The 14481-nt window shown below is 35.9% G+C and overlaps 1 protein-coding gene across 8 annotated transcripts in view; it reads left to right on the top strand.

Moving 5' to 3' along the window:
- The window catches only part of ZFAND4 (zinc finger AN1-type containing 4), an 87330-nt gene that overhangs the window by 54657 nt on the left and 18192 nt on the right, over positions 1 to 14481 (top strand). For 6 of the 8 annotated variants that reach the window (XM_082718722.1, XM_082718721.1, XM_082718724.1 and 3 more), the window contains 2 exons: positions 1434 to 1620; positions 11150 to 11297. In XM_082718722.1, the coding sequence (XP_082574848.1) occupies positions 1434 to 1620; positions 11150 to 11297 (335 nt within the window). The remainder of the gene's footprint in view (positions 1 to 1433; positions 1621 to 11149; positions 11298 to 14481) is intronic. The other 2 variants (XM_082718727.1, XM_082718728.1) reach the window with 1 other exon arrangement.

Genomic DNA, 14481 nt, shown 5'->3' on the forward strand with positions numbered 1-14481 from the left:
ACTTTGTTACTTTCCCAGTTTTGTATTTCTTATTGCTGTAAGTTTTTAAAAGGTTAGCACAGTACTGTGATTCTGTTAATAAATAAGCTACTTGAATCAAAGTTAGGGAATTTGAGAAGTTGTTGCATCTTTTAGGAAAGAACAAATGTTTCTGCAGTTTGACATGAGAGTTTCTGGGAGTCAACTTTTTTCCTGCAATCATTACTTAAGTCTGGGGTCAGAGTCTTTTCGAACATTAAACCTATGAGCCAGCAATCTTTGAGGCCCTTCTGCCCACAGGAGCAGAATCTGTGGCTACTGTGGACACGAGCAGGTTGTAATGATGCCTGTAATATCAACCAGAGGATGACTTGAGGCCAGAAGAGCCTATAGTAGTGCAGGGCTTTGTCCCAGTTCTTGTGCTCTGACTAGACACATGGGTACACTTCAGGACAGTTGGAGTCCTGGGAGGATGCTTTCAAGAAACAATATGCTACCCATTATACACATGCCCGTTTCAGTACACTCACGGGCCCCTTTGTGTTCTAAATTGTTGTATACTTCTAATTACTTAACTTCATGTCAAGAAACAGCTCTAAGTAGAATGTAAAACCAAAATCAAAGAAGAATCCAAAACCAGAAAGAAAAAAGGAGATTCATTTCCTTCTAATTTCCAACATAATGTTTCCTAGTTATGTGTATGTGTCCTTTTTTTAAAATCTTAAGTAAGTGGAATTTATATTGCTTTTAAATTATTGATGTAACAATATTGGAAAATATAGGAAGTAGACATGTGAAGTGAAAATAGTCTTAGGTAATTATGTCATAGAATCAGCAACTACACAGACTCTAGTGACACAGGAAAATACTAATGTATTTAGTTAAGCCCTGTCTTTGTATGTAATAACATAATAATGCGTTTTGTTTCTTTCATGTTAGTACAACATAGGGAATGCTGTATTAACTATAAGAAGAGATTATGCTGAGTGAAATAAGTCAAGCAGAGAGAGTCAATTATTATATAGTTTCGCTTATTTGTGGAGCACAAGAAATAACACGGAGGACATGGGGAGATGGAAAGGAGAAGGGAGTGAGGGGAATTGGAGGGGGAGATGAACCATGAGAGACTGTGGACTCTGAAAAACAATCTGAAGGTTTTGGAGGGGTGGGGGCTGGGAGGCTGGGTGAGCCTGGTGGTGGGTATTATGGAGGGCACGTATTGCATGGAGCACTGGATGTGGTGCATAAACAATTCTGGAACACTGAGAAGAAATTAAAAAAATAAATAAAAATTAAAAAAAATAAAACATTGCAAAAAAAAAAGGCGAGAAACTTCTATAAAGACCATCATGTATATGTTGTTCTAATTCAGCACATTATATCCTGTCACTATACCAAGATGCATAAAACCTGATATAAATTCAAGACTTGTTTATCAATTTTTCCATTTGTAGTTCCTATGGAAGATCCACTTAGGGAGATGGCTGAGTACATGGATTCCAGTCGAGATGAGGTCTGGGAGAAGACCTCCTGCAACAAACAAGTTACATTTTTGGTATACCGAGAAGGAGATCAATTGAATTTCTTTCGTGTAGTAGATAGGGGAGATGGCACTTTAACACCATTATCTGAATCTTTAAGGTAAATAGGTTTTCATTTGCATGTCTCAATTTGAAAAGGAGAACACTGTATGATATACTCCATAAATCTTAATGTTTATTTTGTGTTTTCAGAATAATCTTATATTCATAAGACTAACTAAATTTCATGCATTCTCCCCAATCCCTGGCCCAACTGTTTAATTCTGAAGTTGTCCTTCATATGATTGATATTTGGAGAGTAATTTATAAAACTGAAATTTCGGGCGCCTGGGTGGCTCAGTGGGTTAAAGCCTCTGCCTTCCGCTCAGGTCATGATCCCAGCATCCTGGGATCGAGCCCCACATCGGGGTCTCTGCTCAGCAGGGAGCCTGCTTCCTCCTCTCTCTCTGCCTGCCTCTCTGCTTACTTGTAATCTCTGTCTGTCAAATAAATAAATAAAATCTTAAAAAAAAAAAACTGAAATTTCTTTATGGAGTAGAATTTTTATACTTATTTACTTATATTGAAGTATATTTATTAATAATAAAAATAATATATTTATTAGTATATTACTTATTAAACTATATATATATTAAGATTTTATTTATTTATTTGACACAGAGAGAGAGAGAGCACAAGTAGAGAGGCAGGCAGAGAGAGAGAGGAAAGTAGGCTCCTAGCTGAACAGAGAGCCCAATGCAGGGCTTGATCCCAGGACCCTGAGATCATGACCTGAGCCAAAGGCAGAGGCTTAACCCACTGAGCCACCCAGGTGCCCCAAAACTATATATTTATTAAGACTTATTTCTTAACAAGAGTTATGAAACTGTAAGATGCTGACTTGATTACAGAGTCTTGGTATAATAGTGTGTTATTGTTATTGTATAGCCTAGACATAATAGAGTTGAACCTAGAGTTGCTGTTTTGTTGTTGTTTTTTTTTTAATTCAAAATTTAGCAACTCTGCTGCTTAGAGGCAGATAAATCTCTCTACTTCTCCGGTCTTGTTTTCCTGCTCTGTAAAAGGAAGAGGAGTTGTTAAATTGATTTAAAACTCCAACATACTTAGCTTTAGATTCTAAACTTTAAAGGTCCTTAACTAGGCAATAGAACAATTAGGAAATAAGAAAAGGTCATCTGTAAGTTTCTGTGTACTCTGTCTTACTTTGATTCTTTATTGCCTTTCACTTTAAGCCACTAAACAGTTAATGAACTTTTTAGCCAGTCTGTACACGAGTACTGGCTTATGAAGATGACTGTCCCTCCCTTTGTGGAGCATGCAGTCTGCTGTAGCTATATCTATAATATATTCTTAACCAATTGTTACAAAAAGATAACAACATCTCTGGAAAACCGGATAAGAAGGCCTTCATTTTGCCTGAAAGGTGGGGAGTTAGGGACAAACTCTGAGAAGAAGGGAACTTAAAAAGGGAGTAGGAATTTTCCAAGCAGACCAAGGAAGGAAAAGTATTATAGATAACTAAGTTTAATCAGATTAATTGTGAGGTTTTTTGGTGTTGAATAGTATAAGTTCTTCTTATATTTTTGGTTACTAACCCCTCATTGGTTATATCATTTGCAGATATCTTCTCCCATTCAGTAGATTGCCTTTTCATTTTGTTGAAGGTTTCCTTTACTGTACAAAAGCTTTTTATTTTAGTATAGTTCCAATAGTTTATTTTTGCTTTTGTTTCCCTTGCCAGAAGAGACATATTTAGAAAAATTTTGTTAAGGGTGATGCCAAAAAAATTACTGCCTGTGTTTTCTAGGAATTTCATGGTTCCAAGTCTCACATTTAGGTTTTTAACTCATTTTGAGTTTATTTTGGTGTAGACTATAAGAAAGTATCTAGTTTCTCTCTCTCTCTCACTTGCTTGCTTTTCTTTTCTTTCTTTCTTGTAGTTGTCCTTATTGAAGAGACTGTCTTTTCCCCCATGATTTATTTTTGCCTTCTTTGTTGTAGATTACTTGACTCTATAAGCATGGGTTTACTTTTGGGCTCTCTGTTCTATTCCATTGATCTATGTGTCTATTTCTGTGTCACTTACCATACTGCTTTGATTATTATGGCTTTGTAGTATATCTTGACATCTGAGACTGTGATACCTCCAGCTTTGTTCTTCTTTCTTAATATTGCTTTGGCTATTTGGGGGATCCTTTGGTGATACAAGTGCCTAAATTCAGTCCCACAGTATATAAAGCTAATAGAAAAAAATTATAGAAAAAAGAACTTGTAGTCTAGAGAACAGTTTCTGTGGCTCAGGAGTCTAGTCACAGGTTAGCTGGGTGCTCTGCTCTGGGTCTACCAAAGTTACAGTCAAGGCATTGGCAAAGATGCATTCTTATATGGAGGCCCTGGTGAAATCTACTTCAAGCTTAATGATGTTCTTGGCATAATTCATTTCCTGGCACTTGTATGACTGAGGGCCCTTGGTTTTTTCCTGGCTTTTGCCTAGAGGCTGCCCTCAGCTCCCTTTTGATTTACTCAAATCAATAGATTTGGGACCTAAATAACATCTGAAAAATCCCTTTTGCCATATTGTGTTGACTGCAAACAAGTCCTAGGTCATTTTTCACTCAAGTGTAGGGGAGTATACAGGATATGGGCACCAGGGATTGAGAATCATGTGGATTCCTTTACATTCTGCCCACCACAAGTTATGTGGAAGAAGGATTAGACTCATTTTTTGAGAGCTGAGTGTGACAAATGGGTGTTGACTGCTGACTAACTTATTAGGATCTGGTTACTACAAAGTATAGTAGTAACCACACAGTAACCACAACCATGTAGTCCAGAAGTAGAGAAGAGGGATGAGGGCTACAGCCTTAATCCAGTGCCTCCTACTTGGACCACAAATAGAATTTTTTCATGCCAGTCTCCCTATGTCTAGCTCACTGTTGTTTTGATTTCCTTCCTTTGAACATCCTCTTCTGGCTCCCTTTTCCGAAGGAAAAAATCTAAGCTCCTTAGTTTTTCCTGTAAGGCCTTTTACAACCTGTCCTCATCCATTTTCCAGCTCCCATTCATTGTGCCATTACCTTTTGCTTGAAATGTCATTTTCTCCTTTTACCTCAGTTTCTCCTCAGCCAGCTTCTGTTTGTGTTTAAGACATAGCTCAGATGTTGCCGAGGATTTCAATTGAAATTATAGTTTTCCTCCCCAGATTTTTTTTTTAACTTTTCTCTTCTGTTCTTTTCACCTACCAGAATTGGACAAGGGATAAGGATGGGTGAGAAAGGAGAGTAGAAAACATTTTTTCTGTCCATACTTTGAATGACATTTATCTTGACTATTGTAGGAGAGGCTTTCTTACTCTGTAGCAGGGAGGCAGCAAAATTTTTTTGTTAAGGGCCAAATAGTGATATGCCCCCCCCCCCAATAATGGGTCTGTGATTAAAGGAGCGAGACTGATATAAAGTGAAAGTCAAGCAAAGCTTTATTTCGTGCCAAGCATCAAGAATCAAACCGAACGTTCAGGGCCGCACCTCTTACAAGAGAGGGTGACCCTTCTCTGTTTTACAGACTAGCTTTTAAGGGGAAAGGCCATGTGGTTGGACCTGGCCATGCACAGGTGGCCAGTGAGATTATAACACACAGAGGAAACTCCACAGTCATGTTAGATCACACATAAGTGACCAATTGGATTACAGTTTACCCTATAGTAGACATTTGACCTAGCCTATCACCTTGGTTAGAATTGGCCCCCAAAAGTCTCCCAAAGGATGGGGCCCATACTCTTTGGTAGCTAGGGAGACAGTATGCCTTCCCCCACTAATCGATGTCTCCACCTGGCCTGACCCACTCTTGTATCTGAACTTTGTTACCTGGGGCTGGTTTCTGGGACTTGTTTTTAAGTAAGTCCCCTAGGGGAAGGGAGCAGGGACAGTTTAAGGGTTAAACAACAAGGTTATTGTTTAACCTTGATGGAAGCCTCTGGCTTAATAAGTCCTTAAAATAGTAACTATTCTAGGATTTTCAGGCCAAGGGATAGAATAAAGGGTACTGTGTCAGTACTTACATAACAATAGAGAAGAATTAACACATAATTTTTACTGATAAAATTAAAAATTTAATAATAATAATTGAGGGGCACCTGGGTGGCTCAATTGGTTAAGTGCCCAGCTCTTGATTTGGGCTCAGGTCATGATCTCAGGATTTTGAGATTCAGCCTGGGCATGGAGCTTCCTTAAGGTTCTCTCTCTTCCTCACCCTCTGCCCCTCCCTCACACGCACTCTCTCTTAAAAAATTTTAAAAAATTGATAATTGAGTACTTGTGTGTGTTTATGATTTGAATCCATGAAAGAGGAGAATTGAATGCTTTTGGGGGGGTAATATTTTACTTAATTGAGGTTGCAGGCTAGTGTTGCCCATTAGACTTGCAAAATCAGTTGTAAAAATACATCCTTTAATATGGATCTGTAATGAGATCTTATGTATTTTACCTTTGAAAAATGTTTTTCACACAGACGTTGCCAAAGTACTGATACCAGTCCATAAGCTTATGATTTTAATTGAACATATTCATTGCTTGGAAGGCATTTATAGAATTCCAATACAGTGTCCTCTTGCTGTTTGCCTTTAGCATGGCATTACATTGCATATGAATCACTTCAAGATAGGTGGAGCTCTGGGGCGCCTGAGTGGCTCAGTGGGTTAAAGCCTCTGCCTTCCACTCAGGTCATGATCCCGGGTCCTGGGATTGAGCCATGCATTGGGCTCTTTGCTCAGTGGGGAGCCTGCTTTCTCCCCTCTCTCTGCCTGCCTCTCTGCCTACTTGTGATCTCTGTCTGTCAAATAAATAAATGAAATCTTAAAAAAAAAAAGATCTGTGGAGCTCAGTTGCACATTTACATGGATTTTGAAATATGGAAATTTCCTTTAACTTGCAATGAGGTGTGAAATCACTGCTGGAAATTTACAAAGCATGCCCCCTATAAATTTGTGTGGGAATGTTCTTTTGTTTTTTTAACTTTTGAAAGCATGCTATTACATGTGATTCAAAGTAATATGGATGTCATCAGAATGACATTACTTCAGTATAAGTTTTTTATAGGGGCACTATTCTGGTTTTTATTTCAGTTGGAATTCAGTAAGAAACATTAAGTCCACAGCAAAAACTAATTTTCAGAAGCATTTAGGTGAAGGTGATTCTTTGTGTTCAGAAAAATTCGATGTTACCCCTGAGCTTTAAATAATCATAATAAAACTATTACAGTCACGACATTGAACAGATGGCTAAGTCCATGAACCAAAAAAGTTTACTGTTGTTCAAGAATACATAATAGATTCAGATGTTTACGCCCAATACCTGCTAATGCGTGATACAGCGAATAACCATAGCCTTTTAATATTTTAGGTTTTCATTAGCATTGTAAATTCGTCCACCTTGTTTTTTTTACTGTTCACACATATTTTTACTTCATCACTTGTAGGAGATTTCACTTCAAGTTGTACTGCATTATTGTTTTAGCAACTCTTGAAAATCTTACCTCTACTTGTTTTATGCAGACTATTGATAGGGCCTTTGTTCTTCCATAACTTCAAAGTTGGTATTGATGCCCTGATAAACAAAAACAACTGAACAGTACCAGTAACTTATGTTTACTCATCAAAAGCCAAGGAACAGAATTCCAAATCATTGCCTTGTTTAGTTGACTATTGTTGTTGCTTCCATTGTTATCAGTTTTTTAAGAAATTGTTCTTGCCAAAGGGGTAGTCTTTATTTAAACAAGTTTGTTTTCTCTGGACATAGTTCTTCAATTGCTGTGTTCAAGCATAGTTTAATTAATTCACTGTTGGCAAACAGGTTTTCTTGCTAGCCAGTAAGTTAGCCATTTGGAAGATTATTTTGGTTGCAGTCTCATTTTTATTTTTTCTTTTTGCAAAGAAATCCTACTTTGATGAGATATTCCATTTTAAATTTTTGCAATTTTCCTGACACTTCCTGCAACTTGGGAATAGTGTGATGAATTCTCATTCTGGTAACGTCCAAATAATTTGTTTTTCTTTAGCGTAGCTATAGTGTCATTGCATAATGAACATAATGCTTTGCCATGTAATTGACAATAAAGTAGTCCACTCTCTATTGTGCCTTAAAACTGTGGCATTCATCTTGTTTTTGTTTTTTGTCTTTTTAACTAAAGCATTCAAAGTCCTCTCTCCTTGTTGACATGTTGGGTGTGTGTGTCAGTGTCATGGTACAGTGATACACATGGCACTCAAAATGCTGTTGAATTGGGGCGCCTGGGTGGCTCAGTGGGTTAAAGCCTCTGCCTTCGGCTCAGGTCATGATATCAGGGTCCTGGGCTCATTCGGCTCAGGTCATGATCTCAGGGTCCTGGGTTCGAGCCCGGCATCAGCATCCGGCGCTCTGCTCAGCGGTGAGCCTGCTTCCTCCTCTCTCTCTGCCTGCCTCTCTGCCTAATTGTGATCTCTCTCTATCAAATAAATAAATAAAATCTTTTTTTTTAAATGCTGTTGAATTATGATTGTGCCACTGTGCTTTGCAGTGTGCCAAGCCACAGTGCAAAGCAGTGAGACAGCCACATAAAATTCTAATGGGGCTACTCATCTCTATCATTGTAATGTAAAAGCAGCCATCTGCAATATGTGATCCAGTGAGTGTGGCAATGTTTCAATTAAACTTTTTATTTATGGACACAAATGTGAATTTGATATAATTTAACATTATGAAATATTATTTTGATTTTTTCAACTATTTCAAAGTGTCAAAACCATTCTTATGGACCACACAAAAATAAGTGATAGAATGAACTTGGCCTGTGGCCATAGTTTACCAACTCCTGCTCTAGGGAGGAAACAGGAAGACAGGGTGCTAATTAAGCTCATTCTAATACAAAATCTAGTATCAGTCATTTTTTAACCTTGAAACTTTATAGTTAATCATGCCTCCTTATTGCTTTGTTAAGTGGGAAGAAATTAAAAGAGGCAATGCAAGGCAGTTTTAATTACATGGTAAGTTGTCTGTGACAGTCATGTGAGTATGTGGCTTCTGGATGAACAATATTCATGTTGGAATAAATATTCATTTGCCCATCTCTTGTATTTAATCACATTATTAGATTAAAAGATTCAGAAAAAGTTAAATATAGCATTTAAGAAATTATCTAGAAACTTAAGAAAATATTTAGAACATTTAAATACAAAAAAGATACTTATGGATTAAGTTTATAAATTACTATGTTATCCTAGTCTGGTTATATTTTTCCATTTTGAAAAAAATTGATTCGTTTTTACCCGACTCCTAAATCTGTTCTGTGAGAAAACACGGTAATGTGGTTCTTTGAAAACATTAAGTGAATCTAAAAGTGTTTTTACCCTCCAAAATGCATCCATTAAAATAGTTCTCATGATTATACTTTTACAAATATATGTATATACATACATACATGTGTGCATGCAAGCCCAGGCACACAGACACACTGTTTTCCATGGGAAAACTTTAAAGAACCAATTTTTATGACCGGAAAGTTGAATCAGAAACCTCTTTCAGTATTCAGTGTGGGTATTTTAAGTTAAAATAACCATAGGATGTTGAGAGAAGTACTTAAAATACTGCAAGTTGACCAAGGATAGAAAATACTTGAGTCATTCCTTCCAACTCCAAGGGTGAATTGGCAAAAATCACTCATCCCTCCTTTTCAGGTGTAGTTAACTTCAAGACAATTGCCCCCACATACTCTTAAGTTCTGGCACTTACTTGGGTTCACAGGCATGAGGCAGTAAAATCTGTTCAGTGCCTGAGGGAGCGGCAGGAATTAGCACAAAGAATAGGCTTTGGAAGCAGGGATGTGAATCTTAAGTCCACGTTTACAGGCTTAGTAAAACCTCTCTCATTTGTAGTTTCTTTTTTTTTTTTTTTTTTTTTTTAAAGATTTTATTTATTTGACAGAGATCACAAGCAGGCAGAAAGGCAGGCAGAGAGAGAGAGGAGGAAGCAGGCTCCCCGCTGAGCAGAGAGCCCGATGTGGGGCTCGATCCCAGAATCCTGGGATCATGACCTGAGCCGAAGGCAGCGGCTGGCTTTAACCCACTGAGCCACCCAGGCGCCCCTCATTTGTAGTTTCTTCATTTATAAAATGAATATCACCTATATAGTTTTTGTGAGAATTAGAAATAGCATGTAAAAAGAATCTGGCAGAGTAGCATTCAGTAAGTGATAACAATATTAGTGTTCCCATTGTGTCAATTTCCATACTGTGGAGGGCATCTACAGTAGGTAGAAGTGGTGATGGTCACAAGTCGAACACTAGGGACTAAATTGATTATGGAGACATGTTCCTGCTATCACTCCTTCTGATGCCCATACCTGCTATATAGGTAGTTATTCTGTGATTTCAAAATGTCATCATTTCACCATGTAAAGTTTTAAGAATGGGGCTGTCCACACATTGCCTTTGTGTGGTGGTAGTACACACTTCAGAAGTGTTATGGAATACACCCTTATTATTTAAGGTTACCCTACATTGTTTCCATTTCCTACAATAATATAAAACAGGAAATTTTGTCAACCCTCATACTTTAGCAGAGATACATGCTTTAGTTCTTCTGTAAGTTAATCAGATATGGTGTCTTATACTTAGTCTGCTCTATGTAAAATCTTTGTCATTCTACAAATGTGTTGAACTTAGGTTTTTCCCAAACATTTTACCTTTTACTATTACTGAAAAAGCTGAGTGAAACTTCATTCATGTTTATATTCAGTTCAAGAAATATTTATTGGCTATGTACCAAGCACTGTGCCAGGCTCTGAGAACAAGAATATGAGTAAGGCCCAATATCCGTTTTCACCTTGTTTACATATGGGGGAGTGGGAAGGAAGATAGACGTATAAATCTAAATATGAGGATAGTGTAATAAATGCCATTATATTATGAAGTCAAAGACGTGCTCCAAAGAATTCTGTTAAGGTATCAATAAATGTCATGGAGACTGATCAGTAATTCAGATGTTTTACATATATAATAATTTGTGTCATGACTGGGGTTTCTTTTTTCATTTTAAAATACATGCTGTTCTAGGGGGTTATGTTTCCAAACACTGAAAAAAAATCTTGTTATTTTTATTTTATTTTTTGTTTGTTTCTTAAGAACAGATAATGTTCTGATGATACCTGTGCAAGTTCTCTTTTAGTGAAAATCCTCTCAGGATGAATGAAAATCTGGCTTCTGTGTCAATTTCTTTTTCATTATGTTAAATGGAATTCTGATCAGCCTAGGTCTAGGTCTCACAATTATCAGCCATGGCTGATAAAATGAAATCAGGGCATTTTTGTGAAGATGAATTTTGCTTCTGTGGGAGTGAGGTAGTAGGTGGCATAACACCTTCAGTGGTGGTGCACTGACTTCAGAAAAGCTTAGCTGTGCTAGATTGTCAGTAATGCTACATCATGCTATTGGTCCATATTGATTTTTTTCTTCTAAAAAATATATTTTTTGAAATACATTTGCCTTGAATTTACATTGGCAAGATTTATTCTTTTATCATTAGCAGCATCTGCACATAAATATTTTTAGTCATTGAGCAGGTATCAGAAGCATCTCAGCAGTAATTACTACTTTCTTTGCAGTGGTGGTTCTGTGTATAATTTGTATACGGATGAAGATGAAGAAATTGAGCCTTCTCCTTCTGGACAACAGATAATTGAAAATTCAATAACTATGAATAAGATGAAGCTGCTGAAGGCTAAGATGGAGAACATGAATCTCAGCAAAAAGGTGAAGCTGTTGGCATTTGGCCAGGCTTTTCTCTACTTTGTCCCTGCAGGGCTTACAGCATTGAGGTCTGTTGGTAACTGTGCAAACAGATTATTTATAAAATATTGTTCATTTCAAGTTTCTGGACTCAGTTATTTATTGAGATATTAAAGGCGATGAATTGTTTTTTTTTAGGCCACCACTATTTACTGTGATATGCTGCACTTAAAATAATTCATTGTTTTTTTTAAATTTCATAGCTCTAGTAAGAAAGTTCATAAAAAATAACCTAATCTTTATCTTTCAATAGTTACTTTTTAAAATGCTCTGTTAATATTTGCTTATTATGGATATCTCCTCTATTTGGGCTTTGAAAGGAATATACCTATGTGTAGCTGTACTAGATACTGTCAGTTGTCCAAAGTGATTCCAAAGTAATTGAACCAGTTTACATTCCGTCCAGTAATGAATGAGACAGGGTTTTCACATAGTCTTACCAGCATTTGGTATGATTCTTCTTTCTTGTTTTTCTCATTCTGGTTGATGTGTAGTGGCCTCACATTGTGGTTTTAATTCGTCTGACTGATGAGGTTGAGCACCTTTCTCGTATTTATTGGGTGAAATGCCTGTTCAGATCTCTTGGGCATTTTTCTCTTCAGTGGTATATTTTTTGCTTATTGATTTTTTTTGGTCTTCCTATATTCTGGATATAAATTTTTTATCATACACACACACACACACACACACTTACTACTCTGTTACTTTGCTTTTCACTCTATTAATAATTAATCCCTTTTTCTTTCTTGAAATATAATATATACATATAGTAAGGTTCATAGATCTTTAATGTACAGCTTGATGAATTTTTACCTTTATATACACTCATGTAGGTACAACCCAGATTAAAATAGGACCAGGTTTCCTTATAACCTTTCCCTACTCCCAGAAATAACTACTATTCTTACACTTGTCACCAAAAATTAGTTTTGCCACTTGTTGAACTTTGTATAAATAAATATCCTTTTTTTTTTTTTTTTGGTCTGATTTCTTTTGCCCAACATCATGCTTTTGTAAATCATCCATTTTGTGGGTATCACTTCATTCTTTTTTACTGCTAGGTACTATTGCATTGTATGATGATCCTTCTGTTTGTTTCTCTCCTTTTGATAGGTTGTGTTGTTTGTAGTCTTTGGCTTTCATCACTAAAGATGCTTTCAACCTTCTTATATATGTTTTTGATGGACATATGCACTCTTTTCTTTGGGGCATAAGCCTAGGAATGGACGTGTCATAGGTAGGTTTATGTGTAGCTTTAGTCACTATGCCAGACAGTTTTGCGAAAGCTCTGTAATTTTCCTTTCTCATTTAGATTTATAACCCCTCTAAAAAAAAAAAAAACTTAAAAAAAGTGTAATGTGAAGTAGGGTAAAGAGAATTTCAAGTGGAGAACAATTGACCTAGCTCTATTGAAAAAAATTTCTTTCCCCACAATCTAAATGTTTATGCATCTAATAAAACACAAAGCAAAGGTGACAAAGAGAAATTGACAAATCCAGTTATTTTAGAATTATTCTACATTTACACTCTGAAAAAAATTGATAGAAAAAGCTGGTGAATCAGAAAGGATGTAAGAAGACATGAATAACTCTTATCAACCTACTTGTTCTAATTGACATTTACAGAATGCTCTACCTGAAAACAGCAGAATGTACATTCTCATTACAGGCACTCAGAACATTTACTAAGATAAATCATATTGTTTGCTATTAAATGAGTCCCAGTAAATTTGAAAAGATTAAAATCATATAAAAAGTCTCTCTTATTATAATGAGATAAAGTTAAGAATCAGTAACAGATATATGGAAAGTTTAATATTTTGGAAATAACATACTTTCAGTAATCAGTGGGTCAAAGAAATCCAAAGAGAAATTAAAAATCATTTTGCATGGAACAGAAATGTTTTGATAATGTGAATTACCTTTTTTAGTATGAAATCATTATTATGTTCTTAGAATGAACCACTCCTAGTTGTGACAAATTTTCCTTTTTATATCTTTATATTTTATTTGCTAATATTATATTTAGGACTTTTGTTTATCAGAGATACTGGTCTGTAATTTTTTTTTCTAACATACAGCAAAATTGAAAGAATTTTACAGTGAATACCCATTTAGCTACCACCTAGATTTTATAATTAACATTTTTTAACAATTGTTTTTAGTTATGGTAAAATGTACATAAAATTTACTGTCTTAATCATTTTTAAGTTTACATGTTGTTCAGGGTGTTAAGTACATTCATACTGTTTCACAATCAATCTTTAGAACTTTTTCATCATGCATACTGAAACTCTGTACTCATTAAACAATTCCCCGTTTCCCTGCTCCCCCTGCAGTCCCTGGCAACCACAGTTTTGCTTTCTGTTTCTCTAAGTTTGACTCTCTAGATACCTTCTATAAAATGGAATCATGGTTTTTTTGTTGTTGTTGTTGTTTTGTGAATGATTTCATTTAGTAATGTCCTCAGAATTCATCCATGTTGTTACATGCCATAATTTCCATATTTTTAAGATTGAGTGTGTGTGTGTGTGTGTATGTATAAAAATATATAATATTTTATTTACCCATGCATCTCTTGATGGAGATTTGTGTTGCTTCCACCTTCTGTCTGTTGGGAAGTCTTACCTTATACCACATATGTTGCTGCTAGCAACATGGGTATATAAATATCTCTTTGGGAGCAATCCTTTAAATATATATCCAGAATTGCAAGATCATATGGTAATTCTATTGTTAATTTTATGAGGAATTGCCATATTGTTTTCTAAAGTAGTTGTATGCGCCATCTTACAATCTGCTGATGGTACACCAAGTTTTCAGTTTTTCCATATTCACACCAACACTTGATGCTATTTTGTTAATTTTTAAAGAGTAGTCATCATGATTAGTGTGAACTGACATCTCATTGCAGGTGATTTCCTTTTTTTAAAAATTAGTGATGTTGAGCATCCTTTCATGTGCTAGTTGACCATTTGTATATCTTCTTTGGAGAGATGTTTATTGAAGTCTCTGGTCCATTTTTGAATTAGGATATTTGTTTTTGTCATTGAGGTTTAAGAATTCTTTAGAAACATATTCTGGATATTAAAGTCTTAGGAGACACATGATTTGCAAATATTTTCTCCTGTAGGTTGCCTTTTTACTCT

This window comes from Mustela nivalis (assembly GCF_964662115.1).
Source record: "Mustela nivalis genome assembly, chromosome: 2".
Classification (NCBI taxonomy): Eukaryota; Metazoa; Chordata; class Mammalia; order Carnivora; family Mustelidae; genus Mustela; species Mustela nivalis.